The sequence below is a fragment of the Macrobrachium nipponense genome, chromosome 19 (genome assembly GCF_015104395.2).
Source record: "Macrobrachium nipponense isolate FS-2020 chromosome 19, ASM1510439v2, whole genome shotgun sequence".
Classification (NCBI taxonomy): Eukaryota; Metazoa; Arthropoda; class Malacostraca; order Decapoda; family Palaemonidae; genus Macrobrachium; species Macrobrachium nipponense.
This window is the reverse complement of record NC_061088.1, coordinates 4,422,566-4,439,217: the sequence shown is the minus strand read 5'-3', so window position 1 is coordinate 4,439,217 and position 16,652 is coordinate 4,422,566. Positions and strand designations below refer to the sequence as shown.

Here is a 16,652-nt window from a genome sequence, read left to right as displayed (position 1 = left end):
CGGTGAAGAAGGGTTTTCATTCTTGGCTAGGAAAGCCGGAAGAAAAGAGCAAACGGCGGAGCCTCCTTGGAAACCAACCTCACCTTCTAGAGCCTGCAGCTCGCTGACTCTCTTCGCTGAAGCTAACGCACAGAGAAAAAGAGTCTTCATCGAGAGGTCTCTGAACGAAGCTGTATGGGGAGGTTTGAATCTTGAGGACCTCAGGAAGAGCAGCACGACATCTAGATTCCAGCTAGGAACTAAGCAGGAGGTTCTTTTAACCGTCTCAAATGATTTGATTAAGTCATGGAGGTCCTTGTCTTCGGATATGTTTAATCCTCTATGACGAAAAACTGAGGAAAGCATGCTCCTGTAGCCCTTGATGGTGGAGACTACTAACCCGCATTTTTCCCTCAGGAAGATAAGGAAATCTGCTACCTGGGTCACAGAGGTACTGGAGGAGGAAACTTTATGAGTCCTGCACCAACGTCGAAAAACATCCCACTTCGACTGGTAGACTCTAGATGTGGAAGGTCTACGTGCATTGGCAATACCCCTTGCAGACTTTGCCGAAAAGCCCTTAGCTCTGACGAGACTCTTGATAGTCTGAATCCAGTCAGACTGAGAGCGGGGAGGTTTTTGTGAAACCTGTCGAAGTGGGGCTGTTTGAGCAGATCGACTCTTAGTGGTAGGGATCTTGGAACATCCACCAGCCATTCCAGTACCTCTGTGAACCAGTCGTGGGCGGGCCAGAACGGAGCTATCAAAGTCATCCTTGCTCCCTCTGAAGCTGCGAACTTCCTTAGCGTTTCCCCTAGAATCTTGAAAGGCAGGAACGCGTAAAGATCCAGGTTTTTCCAATCCATCAGGAATGCATCTATTGCCACTCCTCTTGGGTCCGCAATAGGGGAGCAGTATAGATCTATCCTCGCATTCCTGGAGGTCGCAAAGAGATCGAGATGGGGCCTGCCCCACGTCCTCCACAGCTCCTGGCATACGTCCGAGTGCAGAGTCCACTCTGAGGGAAGGACTTGATTCCTTCTGCTTAGCAGATCCGCTCTGACATTTCTTTCTCCCTGTACGAACCTGGTGAGAAGACTTATCTTCCTTTCCTCCGACCACAGGAGGAGCGATCTCGCTGTCTCGTACAGGGAGAAAGAGTGAGTCCCCCCCTGTTTCCGAATGTAAGCCAGGGTTGTGGTGTTGTCCGAGTTGATCTGAACTGACTTTCCCTTTACGAGGGGTTCGAAGGTTTTAAGAGCGAACCAAATCGCTGTTAGCTCTTTCCTGTTGATGTGCCAGGACACCTGATCCCCCATCCAGGTGCCTGACACTTCTCTCGACCCAAGAGTAGCTCCCCAACCTATGTCCGATGCGTCTGCATATAACACTAGGTTGGGGTTCCGAACCTGCAAGGAAAGGCCTTCCTTGAACAGGAGAGGGTCTAGCCACCAACGTAGATCCTCCTTTATCTCTTGCGAAATCTTGAACGCAAAGTCTAGACCTTGAGATCTTCGGTTCCAGTTCCTCGTCAGGAAGAACTGTAGGGGTCTGAGGTGCAACCTCCCTAGAGAAACGAATTGCTCCAGCGAGGAGAGTGTCCCCAACAGACTCATCCACTCCCTCGCTGTGCATACATCTTTCTCTAGAAAGATTGCTACCTTCTCCGAACATCGGGTTATCCTCTCTGGGGAAGGATATGCCCGAAAAACCTGAGAAGCCATCAGAATCCCCAGATAGATACGCTCTTGACTGGGGATTAGCTGTGACTTCTCGAAATTCACTAGCAAACCCAGAGAAGCTGCTAGATTCATCGTTAATCGTAAGTCCTCCAGACATTTCTCCTTGGACTTGGCCCTGATTAGCCAATCGTCCAAGTAGAGGGAAATCCTCACTCCCTCGAGATGAAGCCACTGAGCAACGTTCTTCATCAGCCCTGTGAAGACTTGGGGGGCTGTGGAAAGGCCAAAGCATAGGGCCCTGAACTGAAAAACGTTCCCTCCCCACATGAATCTTAGAAATTTGCGTGACGAAGGATGGATCGGCACGTGGAAATAAGCGTCCTGAAGGTCCAGTGACACCATCCAGTCCCCGGGACGAAGAGCTGCTAAGACTGATGAAGTCGTCTCCATAGCGAACTTCCTCTTCTTCACAAAGACGTTCAGGGCGCTTACGTCCAGAACCGGCCTCCATCCTCCTGAGTTCTTGGGAACTAGGAACAGACGGTTGTAGAAACCCACGGAAAGAGGGTCCTGTACCATCTCTATTGCCTCTTTCTCCAACATCAGCTCTACTGCTAGAGCGACGGCTTGATTCATGAGTGGGTCTTTGTATTTGGCCACCAGTTCCCTTGGTGTGGTAGTCAAAGGTGGTCTCGAGATAAAGGGAATGAGGTATCCCCTCTTGATGATAGCGAGGGACCAGTTGTCCGCCCCCTTTCGTGCCCAGACGTCTGCAAAGTTCAAAAGTCTGGCACCCACAGTTGTCTGGAGGACACGCGAGCTACTTCTTGGCCCTAATAGACCGAAAGAAGGTCCTTCCTCTTCTAGGTGGTCTCGAAACTCTGGAGGAAGAAGAGCGGGACGAAGGGCCTCCTCGAAAGGGCTCTTGCCTACTCTGAGTTTCCTTCTTCGTTTTCTGTTGGAACGAAGGTTTCAGGATTCTAGCTGAGCGAGCCAGCATATCCTGCGTCGCTTTTGCTGACAACGAGCTGGAGATGTCATTAATTATCTTCTTCAGGAAGAGTTGCGGAGAAAGCTGAGAATACAACAAGGAAGCTCTCTGTGCATGAGAAACAGCCTTGGTAAGAAAGGAGCAGAAAACCGCCCTTTTCTTTACTACTCCTGCGCCAAAAAGGGACGCTATCTCCCCAGATCCATCTCTCACTGCCTTGTCCATACAAGACAGCACTGCATGAAGGTCTTCAGGTGAAAGAGTGTCTTGATCTTGAGTCCTCTTAGCCATGACTCCAAGGGTCCAGTCAAGAAAGTTAAAAACTTCTAAGACTCGGAACATTCCCTTCAGAAGGTGATCCAACTCGCTCATACCCCACGTCGTCTTCGCAGAATTAAGCGCCGAGTGACGTGTAGAATTAACCCTTAAACGCCGAAGCGGTAAAAAAAAAAAAATGTCTCCCGTGTGCCGGAGACGTTTCAGAGTGAGCGCGGAAGCGGAAAAAATATTTTTTTCAAAAAATCACAGCGTGCTTAGTTTTGAAGATTAAAGCGTGCTTAGTTTTGAAGATTAAGAGTTCATTTTTGGCTCCTTTTTTTGTCATTGCCTGAAGTTTAGTATGCAACCATCAGAAATGAAAATAATTATCATTATCATATATAAATAATGCGATATATGATAGCGCAAAAACGAAATTTCAAATATAATTGTATTTAAATCGCGCTGTGCGCAAAAATGATATTGTTAGTATACAATAAAGTTTTGTACATACTTACCCGGCAGATATATACTTAGCTATAGTCTCTGACGTCCCCGACAGAATTCAAAACTCGCGGCACACGCGACAGGTAGGTCAGGTGACCAGCCCACTCCCGCCGCTGGGTGGCGGGAATAGGAACCATTCCCGTTTTCTAACCAGAATTTTTCTCTTCCACCTGTCTCCTGAGGGAAGGCTGGGCGGGCCATTAATCGTATATATCTGCCGGGTAAGTATGTACAAAACTTTATTGTATACTAACAATATCATTTTTGTACATGCAACTTCCCCGGCAGATATATACTTAGCTGATTGACACCCTTGGTGGAGGGCAAGAGACAGTTACATACTAATTATTTATGAATATAAAAACAGGGAAACAACATACGTTGTAGGTATATTAACAAAAACAACCTTGGTTCCTACCTGATATGGAAGAAGACTTCATTGATACTGTCTATGAGTCTGCTTGCCATCAGAGTTCCAGAGAGGATGAGACCTGTGACTGATAACCCTTTCGGATCATACCAATGGGGGCTTACCCGCTTACATGGCAGAGCCTTTTCTTGGATCGTACCAACGGGGGCTGACCCACTTACATGGCAGAACCTTGACCTGTATCATACCAACGGGGGCTAACCCGCTTACATGATAGAGCTTTAGGTATTTAAGACAATACAAGGAGCATAACGACCAATCCCGATCACCTGACCACACTAACATGTTAGCACTACGATTTGAAAGGGGTCAACTCCTGCACCCTCTTTCAATCGACCAATAAAATGCACCAAACACCATTAAAAACCCTAACCTAATAAAACTAAAAAGGATTGGGTTCAGCTCCCTGTCCCAGCAACGAATCCGCAGATACGTACGCTCCTAGAGTAAAGCACTTGTCATACGTCACTTGAATGTCTCTCAAGTAATGGGATGCAAAGACCAAATTGCATCTCCAAAAGGTTGACTCCACTAGAGTCTGTATCGACAAGTTCTTGTGGAATGCCAAAGAGGTAGCGACTGCTCTTACCTCGTGAGCTTTAACTCTAAGGAGGTCCAGTTGTTCTTCTTTACACGCTAAATGGGCTTCCTTGATTACATCTCTGATGAAGAACGCCTGAGCATTTTTAGAGATCTGTCTTCTGGGATCTCTAACTGAGCACCATAAACTTTCCTTACTCCCCTTTAGTTCGTTCTTCCTTTGTAAGTAGAACTTAAGGCTTCTCACTGGGCAAAGAGCCCTTTCTCGCTCTGTACCTACTAGAGACGAAAGTCCTTTTACCTCGAAGGTTCGAGGCCAAGGTTTCGAAGGGTTTTCATTCTTCGCCAAAAACATCGGTTTGAAGGAACAGAACGCCGAGTCGTTCCTGAAGCCAACATTATGCTCTAAGGCTTGTAGTTCTCTTACTCTTTTCGCTGAAGCTAGCGCGACCAAGAATAAAGACTTCCTTGTCAGATCTCTGAACGTAGCCTTACAGGGAGGTTCGAATTTGGAGGTCATTAAGTATTTTAGGACCACATCTAAGTTCCAACTAGGTGCTCTAATCCCTCTGTTCTTTGACGTCTCGAAGGATTTTATCAGATCATGCAAATCCTTGTCTTCCCCAATATTAAGGCCTCTATGCCTGAAGACTGAAGATAGCATACTTTTATAGCCCTTAATTGTAGAGACTACTAAATTACATTTCTCCTTCAAGTAAAGGAGGAAATCAGCTATATCTGTCACAGAGGTACTGGAAGAGGATATCTTCTGAGCTCTACACCATCTGCGAAAAACATCCCACTTCGACTGGTAGACTCGAATAGTAGATGGTCTTCTAGCTCTTGCGATCGCTTTCGCAACTTCTCGAGAAAAGCCTCTCGTTCTGACAAGTCCTTCGATAGTCTGAAGGCAGTCAGAGCGAGAGCGGGCAGGTTTTTGTGATACCTGTCGAAGTGGGGTTGTCTGAGAAGATCGCTCCTGTTTGGGAGAGATCTCGGAAAGTCTACTATCCATCCCAGTACCTCTGTGTACCAGTTTTGCGCTGGCCAGAACGGGGCTATGAGGGTCAGTTTGGCTCCCTCTGCTGCTGCAAACTTCCTTACTACTTCCGATAATATTTTGAACGGAGGAAAAGCATACCCGTCTATTCCGGACCAATCGAGGAGAAGGGCGTCCACCGAAATCGCCCTTGGGTCGGCGATCGGGGAGCAGTAACTTTCCAGCCTGTTGTTCCAATGGGTGGCAAAAAGATCTATATTTGATCTCCCCTAGAGGTTCCATAGTCTGTTGCATACCTCCTGATGCAACGTCCATTCTGTAGGCAGTACTTGGTCTCTCCTGCTCAGAAGGTCGGCTCTTACATTTTTGTCCCCTTGAATGAATCTCGTCCAGAGAGTGATTCTTCTCTCTTCTGCCCAAAGCAGTAGTTCTCTTGCTTTCTTGTAAAGGGAGAACGAGTGCGTCCCTCCTTGCTTCTTGATGTAAGCTAGGGCTGTTGTGTTGTCCGAATTGATCTGCAGGACTGAACCTGAGATCTGAGCCTCGAAGTGTATGAGAGACAGGTGAATCGCTGTTAATTCCCTCATATTGATGTGCCAGGACAACTGTTCTCCCCTCCAGGTGCCTGACACTTCTCTCGTCCCTAGAGTGGCTCCCCACCCAGCATCTGAGGCGTCGGAATACAACACTAGCCGAGGGTTCGGAACGTGAAGGGATACTCCTTCGTTGATCCTGCACGGATTCATCCACCAACGCAGGTCCTCCTTTATTTCCTTCGTGATCTGGAAGGAATCGGACAGATTTTGAGATTTCTGATCCCAATGTTCTCTTAGATAGAACTGTAACGGCCTTAGGTGAAGCCTTCCTAGAGAAATGAACTGTTCCAACGAGGAAAGGGTCCCCAGAAGACTCATCCATTCCCTCGCGGAACATTGTTCTTTCCCTAGGAAGGTTGCTACTTTTTCCAAGCAGCGGTTCTGTCTTTCCTGTGATGGAAACACATGAAAACCCCGAGAATCCATCCTAATCCCCAGATAAACAATGTTCTGCTGGGGAATCATCTGGGATTTCTCGAGGTTTACCAACAGTCCCAAGGACTGTGTTAACTCCAGTGTCAGTTTTAAGTCCTCCAGACATCTGACTCGCGACTGTGCTCGTATCAGCCAGTCGTCTAGATACAAGGATATTCGAATCCCTTCGAGATGAAGCCAGTGAGCCACATTTTTCATTAGTCCCGTGAATACTTGGGGGGCTGTTGATAGTCTGAAGCATAGGGCCCGAAATTGAAATACTCTTCCTTGAGCCATAAATCTGAGGTATTTCCTGGAAGACGGGTGTATTGGCACGTGGAAATAAGCATCCTGCAGGTCCAGGGATACCAACCAGTCCCCTGGACGCAGGGCTGCTAACACTGAGGCTGTCGTCTCCATTGTGAACTTCCTCTTTGCTACGAACACGTTCAGGGCGCTCACGTCCAGAACTGGCCTCCAACCTCCTGAGCTTTTCGGAACCAAGAACCGGCGATTGTAAAACCCCTGGGAAGAGAGATCTTTTACTTCCTCTATGGCTTCCTTGTAAAGCATCTGCTCCACGAGATGTAGAAGGGCTTGTTTCTTGACAGAATCCTTGTAGTTTGCTGTTAACTCCCTTGGAGTTGTAGTTAAGGGAGGTTTTTCCCTGAAGGGGATTAAATATCCTTTCTTTAGGATGGATAGGGACAAGGCATCGGCACCTTTCTGTGCCCAAGGTTCGTAAAAGTTTAGAAGCCTGGCACCCACTTTTGTCTGGAGGACCACAGTCTCACTGGGTCTTGACGAACGGCCTTCGAGAAGACCTTCCTCTCTTCTCCGGTCGTCTACTTCTAAGAGAAGATCTTGGTGCAGACCTTCCCCGAAAGGACTGCTGGAAGGGAACTTTCTCCTTTTTTGCAACCTGAACAGCAGGTTTTAGCCTTTTAGCTGACTGGGCCAGCAGGTCCTGTGTGGCCTTTTCTGATAAAGTCTTTGAAATGTCCCTCACTATTTCCTGAGGAAAAAGGTGACTAGAGAGGGGTGCGTATAAAAGGGAGGATCTCTGCAGAGGAGAAACAGATTTCGTTAAGAAGGAGCTAAACACTGCCCTCTTCTTCAATATACAGGATCCAAAAAGGGATGCCACTTCATTGGAGCCATCCATAACCGCCTTGTCTAGGCAGGTTAATACACTGCCCAACTCTTCCATGGTAACGAAGTCTGGTTCTTGAGACTTCTTGGCTAAAGCTCCCAAAGCCCAGTCCATAAAGTTAAAGACTTCGAGAGTCTTAAAGAGGCCCTTGATGAGATGATCAACCTCACACATTCCCCAAGAGGCTTTTGCAGAGTGCAGAGAGCGTCGTCTAGACGCATCTACAAGAGCGGAAAAATCCGCATCAGAGGACGAAGGGAGTCCCAGGCCCATTGGCTCCTTGGTGTCATACCACATACCTGGTTTCCCTGTCAGCTTAGAGGGAGGACAAGAAAATACTGTCTTCCCCGCTTCCTTCTTAGATCTGAGCCAACTCTCGAGACTCTTCAGAGACTTTCTCATAGAAAGAGTAGGGGTCATCCTAACGAAGGAGGAGGCCTTCGACATTTTCGTACTGGATAATAAACATCCCGGAGAAGGGGGATCCGACTGGCGTAGCGAGTCTCCAAACACCTGCAGCAAAAGAGAAGCAAGTCTCTTATAGTCCGAAACTCCTGCATCTTTGGATATCTCTTCATCCGAAACTTCTTCCAAAAGCGATGCAGGAGAAGAGGGCTTTGCCTTTTCAGGAGACCGATCCGTCGAAAGAAGCCTTTTTCTTTCATCCTTATTCCTATCCTCCTTCCTGCACGAGTCCTGGAGTTTCCCTATACTCGGGCTTCTGCTCTGCTCCTTGCGTCTGCTAGGAGAGGCGCTTGCGTCCTGAATCAGGCGCCTGTGAGGCGAAGAGCGCCTGCTAGGAGAAAGGAGAACATCCTGTTCCTGGCGCCAAGAAGGAGAGGCGCTTGCGTCCTGGTGAGCGCGCCTGGGCCAAGAAGGCGAGGCGCTTGCGTCCTGGTAAGGCTGCCTGGTCCAAGAAGGAGAGGCATTTGCGTCCTGATGAGGACGCCTGGAAGGCGAAATGCGCCTGCGAGGAGAAAGGAGAACCCTTTGTTCCCGTCGTCCAGGAGAGGAGACGTTTGCGTCCTGGTGACTGCATCTAGCAGGCGAATAGCTCCTTTTCCCTTTGCGTCCATCCGGAGAGGCGCTAGAATCTCTCCTATCCCTCCTGGGAGGTGAAGAAAACTTGTCTAAATTTCGGCGCCTATTCGGCGAAACTCTTGCGTCCTTAGAAGGATATTTAGAAGATCCTACAGGACTCCTGATTCCTGGGTACTTCCCAGAGGGAGAGGGTTGTTCCTTCGGAAAATGTCTAGAGGACGAACAAACGCTCCTTCCTTCTTGCGGAGCTCTGAATAGAGAGGGGCTCTCTTCTCTCCCGGAGCTCTTAGTCGCACGAATTCTCTCACGAGAAATCCGCGAATCAGGCTCCTGATGCTTGCCATGAGAGGCGAAATCGTCTCTAGCAAAACTCCTGGGAGAACTCTTGCTCGTAGGGAGTTTCCGATTCCTGTCATATGCGACTGAAGAAGGTCTCGCTGGGGACGAAAACCTTTCAGGCGAGGAGCGTCTGCTAACGCCAGGGCGCTTACTCTCTGAGGCTCTCCTAACAGAACTCTTGATGGGAAGAGAAATGTCTTTCTTCCTCGAAAAGCCTTCAGAAAGAACTCCCACTAAGGCAGACAACTGCTGTTGGAGTCCTACCAAGACTTCCTTCGTCTTGTGTGATAAGTCTTCCGGAGAAGAGTCAGGAGATCTCATAGCTCTCTTCTTACGAGCAGGCGAATACTCCGGAAAAGGCTCAGGACTGGAATGCAACGCTTCGCTTGCTGGCGTCTTCCAGGATCTCTTAAGAGGACGCGACTTAGAGGAAGAACTCCATCCTCTTCTGGGAGACGAAGAGTCTGAGTCCGAAAAGCACTTCCTGAGGACGCTTTTGCAGTAGCTGTCCTTGGCAGCCTGGGAAGCGGCTACAGGATCTGCCGAAGGGACGCCTGACCGTTGGGAATACTCTACATCCCCCTTGCAGCTTTCGACATTTCCTCCCTCCCTTGGTCATGGGAGTCTGAAAGAGGTCTAGGCCTAGGAGCAATGCGGAGTCGTCAGACGCCCCCTCCACTTCACTGGGGACACTGCACAAATCACTGCACACATCACTGCGCTTACCTGTCTCCTTCATTGCTTGCAGTTGCGATTTCAAGCTGATTATTGAGGCTCTCATTGCAGCCATTTCCGTAGACGCATCTACAGGTTCGCTGCTGGGGGAAGGGGCTGAAACCAAACTATGAGCAGGTGAATTACTAGAAAAGTTAGGAGCTACTTCCTGTTCATTAGAGCAGGATCTACTTGAGCTTCTGATGGAAGCCCTCCTAACTCTATCTTTCTCAAGTTTCCTTACATAAGAAGCCAAGGTCTTCCATTCCACTTCCGTTAAACTCTCACATTCCAGACAGGTGTTAGTCGCAGAACAATCATTCCCCCTACAGACTGTGTGAGGATCCACCGATGCTTTCGGTAGCCTCACCTTACATTCCTCTTTCGCACACACCCTAAATACAGGTGCCACGTCAGACATTTTAAAGAGAATCCAAACCAAAATCCAAAAAACGGTCCACGATAAGCGTATGCCAAAACCAAAGATCAAAGTACATCACCAAAGGTCAGATAGATAATCCTCGGCCAACGAGAAAAGAATTCCAATGCAGGAGGTACCAACAACGATGTTGTTGCTACCGGCGACAGAAAAATTCTGATTAGAAAACGGGAATGGTTCCTATTCCCGCCACCCAGCGGCGGGAGTGGGCTGGTCACCTGACCTACCTGTCGCGTGTGCCGCGAGTTTTGAATTCTGTCGGGGACGTCAGAGACTATAGCTAAGTATATATCTGCCGGGGAAGTTGCATGTACAAAACGGTTAAAGGTAACAAGTTACTTTTTTTTTCGTTGTAATGTACACTAAATTGCAATCATTTTGGTATATGACACATTGTAAAACGATAAAAGCAACACAGAGAAAATATTATCACAAAATAAAGCATGAATTCGTAACGCGCGGACGTAAACAAATATTTTTTTCAAAAATTCACCATAAATCTAAATATTGTCCTAGAGACTTCCAATTTCTTTCAAAATGAAGACAAAAGATTGAATATTACTATACTGTAAGAATATTAGCTTACAAATGCAGTTTTCGACCATATCTGACGAGTTAAAGTTGACCGAATGTCGAATTTTTTTTATATATATTTTTTTATATGCAATTATTTCGGAAATAAAAAAAGCTACAACTTTTAAATATTTTTCGTTTTATTCTACATAAAATTGTGCACATTTTCATATATAAAACTCTATGAAATGCCTAATATGAAACGGAGCAAATATTCCGAGAATGGGACTCACGCATTTCGGAGATTTGTGGCGGAGAATCCACGCGTGGAGGGAAGGAAAGTTTTTTTTTTTAAATTCACCATAAATTTAAATATTGTGCTAGAGACTTCGAATTTGTTTCACGATGAAGATAAATGACTGAATATTATTAGACTGTAAGAGTTTTATCTTACAATTGCGTTTTTCTACCATTTCGGTAGAGTCAAATTTGACCGAACGTGGTTTTTTTTCTATTTATCGTGATTTATATGCAAATATTTCAAAAATGAGAAAAGCTACAACCTTCAACTATTTTTTGTTGTATTATACATGAAATTGCGCACATTTTCACATATAAAACATTATGTAATGGCTAATTTAAAATGGTGCAAACATTACCACAATCGCACGTATGATTTTTTCGGAAGAGTTACCGCGCGGACGTAAAGAAAATGTTATTTTTTTCATAAATTCACCATAAATCAAAATATTGTGCTAGAGACTTCCAATTTGTTGCAAAATGAAGGTAAATGCTTGAATATTACTAGAATATAAGCATTTTAGCTTACAATTGCGTTTTATGACCATTTCGGTAGAGTCAAAGTTGACCGAAGGTTGAAAATTTGTCACTTAACATTTTTTATATGAAAATATTTCAAAATTGATAAAAGCTACAACCATGGGTTGTTTTTAGTTGTATTGTGCATGAAATTGCGCACATTTTCATATATAAAACTTTATGTAACAGCTAATTTAAAAGGGTGCAAACATTACCACAATCGCATGTATGATTTTTTTCGGAAGAGTTACCGCGCGGACGTAAGGAAAAAGTTTTTTCATAAATTCACCATAAATCGAAATATTGTGCTAGAGATTTCCAATTACTTGCAAAATTAAGGTAAATGATTGAATATTACTAAAATATAAGAGTTTTAGCTTACAATTGCGTTTTTCGACCATTTCGGTAGAGTCAAAGTTGACCGAAGGTTGAAATTTTGGCACTTATCGTTATTTATATGAGAATATCTCAAAACTAATAAAAGCTACAATCATGAGTATTTTATTGTTGTATTCTGCATAAAAATGCGCACATTTTCATATATAATACTCCATGTAACGGCTAATTTAAAATGGTAAAAAAATTATGTCAAAGTGACGAAATAATTTCCGAGATGTGTCACAGATACTTTTTAGTGCGGCAAGAAAGAAATTCGCGCTTGCGCGCCTGCGTAACGATTGTAAACAAAACAACACCTTGATCCGTGAACTCCCAGCATCCCCCAAGGCGCGTGATTCAAGAGTTTTCGGCTGGTAGGCCTAAAAATATTTTTCCGCGAATTTTTAAAAAAAACTTTTGTATGTCGACGTAAAATACGTCCAGTCGGCACCCGAGAGACAAAAAATGTCGACGTAAAATACGTCCAGTCGGCGTTTAAGGGTTAACCAACGAAGAGAAGTCCGAGTCTGCTGAAGAGGGAAGAGTCAGACCCAAGGGCTCTCCTGACTCGTACCAGAACCCCATCTTACCCGTAAGTTTGGACGGGAGAAAAGAAAATACGGCCTTGCCTTTCTCCTCCTTCGATACCAACCAATCGTCAAAATTCTTAAGAGCCTTCTTCATCGACACTGTCGGTTTCATCTTAACGACTGAAGACTTCTTAGTCGTATTGGTCGTTGAAAATAAGGACGGAGGTGACGGAGGAGCAATGGCCGAAAGAGACTCCCCAAAATCTTGCAAGAGGAGGTCAGTCAGTCTCTTGTATGACGAAACTGAAGCATCCTAAGGCAAATCTTCTTCAGAATCCCCAAGATATTCTTCAGACGAATGACGTTTAGAAGTTTTACTACCAGGAGGAGAGCTATTCCTCGGAGAGCGCCTGTTCAGAGAGCGCCTACTTGGCGAGCGCCTACTGGGAGAATGTCCACTGGGCGAGCGCCTACATGGAGAGCCACCACTGGGAGAGCGCTTACAGGGAGAGCGCCTACTTGGAGAACGCCTACAAGGAGAGCGCCTACTTGGAGAGCGCCTACTAGGAGAGCGCCTACTTGGGGAGCGCCTACTAGGAGAGCGCCTACTTGGGGAGCGCCTACTAGTGGAAGCTCGCCTGTCGGAAAAAAAGTTTAAGTCCACAGATGAGCGCCTGGACAAGGGAGAGCGCCTATCAGGCTCTCTGCGCCTGCTAGGCTCTTGGCGCCTGCTATCCTCAATACGCCTGCCAGGCTCTTGGTGCCTGTCAGACTCAAAACCCCTACCAGGCTCTTGACGCCTGCCACGGGGAGAGAAAACATCCACGGAGGAGTCCCTGTCCGAAGCACGGCGCTTACAAGGCTCTGAGCGCCTATCCAATCGAGAGTAATCCAACGGAGAGGAATGCTTCCACTGGCGCCTACTAGGCTCTTGGCGCCTACTAGGCTCCGAGCGCCCGTCAAAAGGAGAGCGGCTACCAGGCGAAGAACTTTTCCTTCGCTCCTGACGATAACGAGGCTCTTGACGTCTGTCAAGCTCTTGACGCCTAACTGAAGAGGAGCGGAAATCCAGAGGAGAGCGCCTGTCAGGCTCCTTACACCTGACATGCTCAATACTCTTGTTGGGGAGAGAGGAGAGCCTACTCGGAGATTGATCCCGAACTTCAGTCTGCACTTCTGACTTCCTGCTACGAGACTCAATAACTTCTCTAGCAGGAGGAGAGCTAGCAGAAGGAACGTTCTTAGACTTCTTCACCGGAAGCGAGGCGTCCTTCCGACGATGAGAAGTCCCGGCAATAGAATCAGCTAAAGCCGCAATCTGCGCCTGCAGACCCGCCAGGATGCGCGCAGGAGACCTCTTGAATTCCTCTACAGGAGACGTGTAAAAAGAAGAATTCTTGGCTCTCTTGCGCTCCACTTCTGGTTCTTCCGCGAAGGATTCTGGGCTGGAAGGAAGGGCGCAAGCAGCTTTCCAGGGCCTCTTGAGAGGGCGAGACGACTCCGAGGCGCTCCATCTACGCTTCGGAGAAGGCGACAAAGATGACGAGAAGCACTGGCGCAATAACTCCTTCTTGGCTCGATCCAAGGCAGCCTGGGAACGAGCAACAGGATCTGCCGAGGGGACGCCTGACCGGTGGGGGTTCTCCCTAACCTTCCTGCGGCTTTCGACTTTCCTCCTCCACTGGGTCTGGGAGTCTGGAAGAGGTCAAGGCCTGGAAGCGTTAGTGAGCCTGTCAGACGCACCCTCCACTGCACTAGGGGCACTGCACTGATCACTTGCACTATCACTCTTACCTTGTCGAGAGCGAGCGAAGCTCTCTTTACTCCTGATCGAGGCTCTCCCGGAAGCAACTTCCGAAAACGAATCTTCGGGTTCAAAGCTGGGCGCAGGGGCTGAAACAAGAGAAGGAACTACTTCTGCTACAGGGTTCTCAATGTCCATTTCACTGACTCTAGATCTGCTTGAGCTCCTTGAAGAAGCCTTACGCGCCCTATCCTTCTCCAACTTCCTTAAATAAGTAGAAAGAGCCTTCCATCCATCTTCATCTAAACTCTCGCACTCTTTACAAGGGTTAACAAAAGAGCAATCATTCCCCCTACAAACCATACATACGGAGTGAGGATCCAAAGCAGCCTTTGGAAGCCTCACTTTACAGTCACTCACTGAGCAAACTCTAAAAAAAGAAGGTTTCTTAACCTCAGAATCATCCATGATTATTAACTCAAAGAACAATCCAAAAGAAAATCCAAAAGCGTAAGCCAAGCCAACAAACAAAAGGTACTTCACCAAAATCCATTTCGTCAGCAACAAGAAAGAATCTAACTATCGTAATGACTGAACAACAGGTGTTGTCCAGCAGGCGACAGAAAAAAATCTGACAAGAAAGGGGGACTGGTTCTTACACCCGCCACCCAGCGGCGGGTAAGGTAGATCACCTGACCTACCTGTAGCGTGTGCCGCGAGTTTTGAATTTTCTGTCGTGACGTCAGAGACATAAGCTAAGTATATATCTGGCAGGGAAGTTCATGTACAAAATGGAAAGTTTGGATTTCATGATAAAATTCTGTAATTCTATTCTAGGTCTGATGGCAAGCTACAGTAATATAATCAGGTTTTAAGAAATTGGAGCAACAATAAAAGGAAACCCAGTAATGAGGATGTATAAAAAAAGAATAGATTTTCTTCAATATAAATAACTATTCATGTAACTGTCACCACAATTGTCACTGAAATATAATCTGCAGATTAATGAAATAAACAGGATAACCCATTAATGTTTTATATCTAACCAAATTTTTTACCTCATTTATTCAAACAGTTACATAAATACTAAGCAGTACATTTCTGATTTGATTAAAAAATTTCTTGTTTTTCAAATCATGAAAGTTTTCTTTGTAAAAAAATAAATATCTACCAGTAAGAAAGCTAAGAGTACCAGTAAAATGCTCTAATATATAAAATACTCAGTATATACAGTAAAGTACACATGCACTTCATAATAAAAATCATGCAAAATTCCAAGGACAGATACAATGTGAACATGAGTATAAACAACAGACACGTCACTTACCAACTGTAAGAAGAAGACCACTCTCTTCATCCATATCCATGAATACAACATTATGCTTTACTTCGTGGAACTTTGCTAGAGAAGCTCGACTGAAACAAATAGACATGAAACTTCAGAACAAACAAGATACAAACGTGATACAAGTTTACGATAAAATAGCATTAGTAAAGAGAGCAAAATTAAGATAGAGTACAGCTTTACTCATGAAAAGGATTATTACAATAATTTAATCAGAGCAAAACTAAAAAGATTTACAGGCCACAACAAACATTAATTCATTTTAGTCATTCACTCCACATTTATTAGGAGTAAATGATTCAAGAAAATCAGGAATATATCTGTACATTTGCTTAAGCAGAATATCACAATACAATAAAAAATAAAGTTCTGAATCTTAATACTGATTTTTCATAACTTGAGAAGAAAAATATCACAAGGACTCACGTTTCACTATTCACGCTGCTGGAAGGTAGAAAGAGAATAGAATGTTATTATTCAGTGTCAGTACTATAATAATCCAGTTTTTCAGTATCCAACAAACTGAAAAATTATAGTACTGCAAAGTGAAAATCTATACGTATCATTAGCTTTTTATAGTAAGATCATTTTTTTTTTAATTATGTCAATCACAAAAATCATTATATTTCTCTGCCTGTATAATGTAGTACATCAAAATCAAATAATTTACTCAAATAAAAACTACATTCTCACACACTTCCTTTTTAAAATCAAATTAAGGCACTGACAAAATGGTTACACTTTTTGCCACAAGCAATAAGAAAATACAATACTACTACATACTGAATAACATACTTCAAGACTACTTTGAAAAACCTTTGCAATTCTGTACATTGCATTAGGCAATTCATAAACATGAAATCAAACACAAATATGAAAAAATAACATGAAGAGGCTTGGTTCTAAAAAGCACGAATGCAACTTGACCACTATTTCCTTTACAGAGACATTAGTCCAACGATCTTCTACCAAAATGATTTACTTTCTTGTATCAACAGCAATTTTTCTTCCATAAAGTTATCAATATTGGCCTTACTCCCTGAATATTTATTTTGAAGTTCATCCTAGAAATTCATTAATCAAGAATCCATAGCCACCTGCTGAAGTGATAGTAAGGTCAATACATATAGCATTAGTTCAAAGGGGACTTTGTGTCAGCAACAATAATGATGTCTTTTACTCCTTGAATACTGGTCCAGTACTGCCAAATTGACAAGGATTTATCAGAAACAAAGGGACA

The 16,652-nt window shown here is 45.0% G+C and overlaps 1 protein-coding gene across 2 annotated transcripts in view; it reads right to left on the bottom strand.

Moving 5' to 3' along the window:
* LOC135213840 (WD repeat and FYVE domain-containing protein 2-like) overlaps positions 1–16,652 on the bottom strand; it is a gene marked incomplete at its 5' end in the record, with an annotated part of 59,357 nt that overhangs the window by 15,229 nt on the left and 27,476 nt on the right. Inside the window, 2 exon segments of one of the 2 annotated variants that reach the window (XM_064247946.1) lie at positions 15,395–15,483; positions 15,839–15,856. In XM_064247946.1, coding sequence (XP_064104016.1) covers positions 15,395–15,483; positions 15,839–15,856 — 107 coding nt within the window. 2 annotated transcript variants of the gene reach the window in all.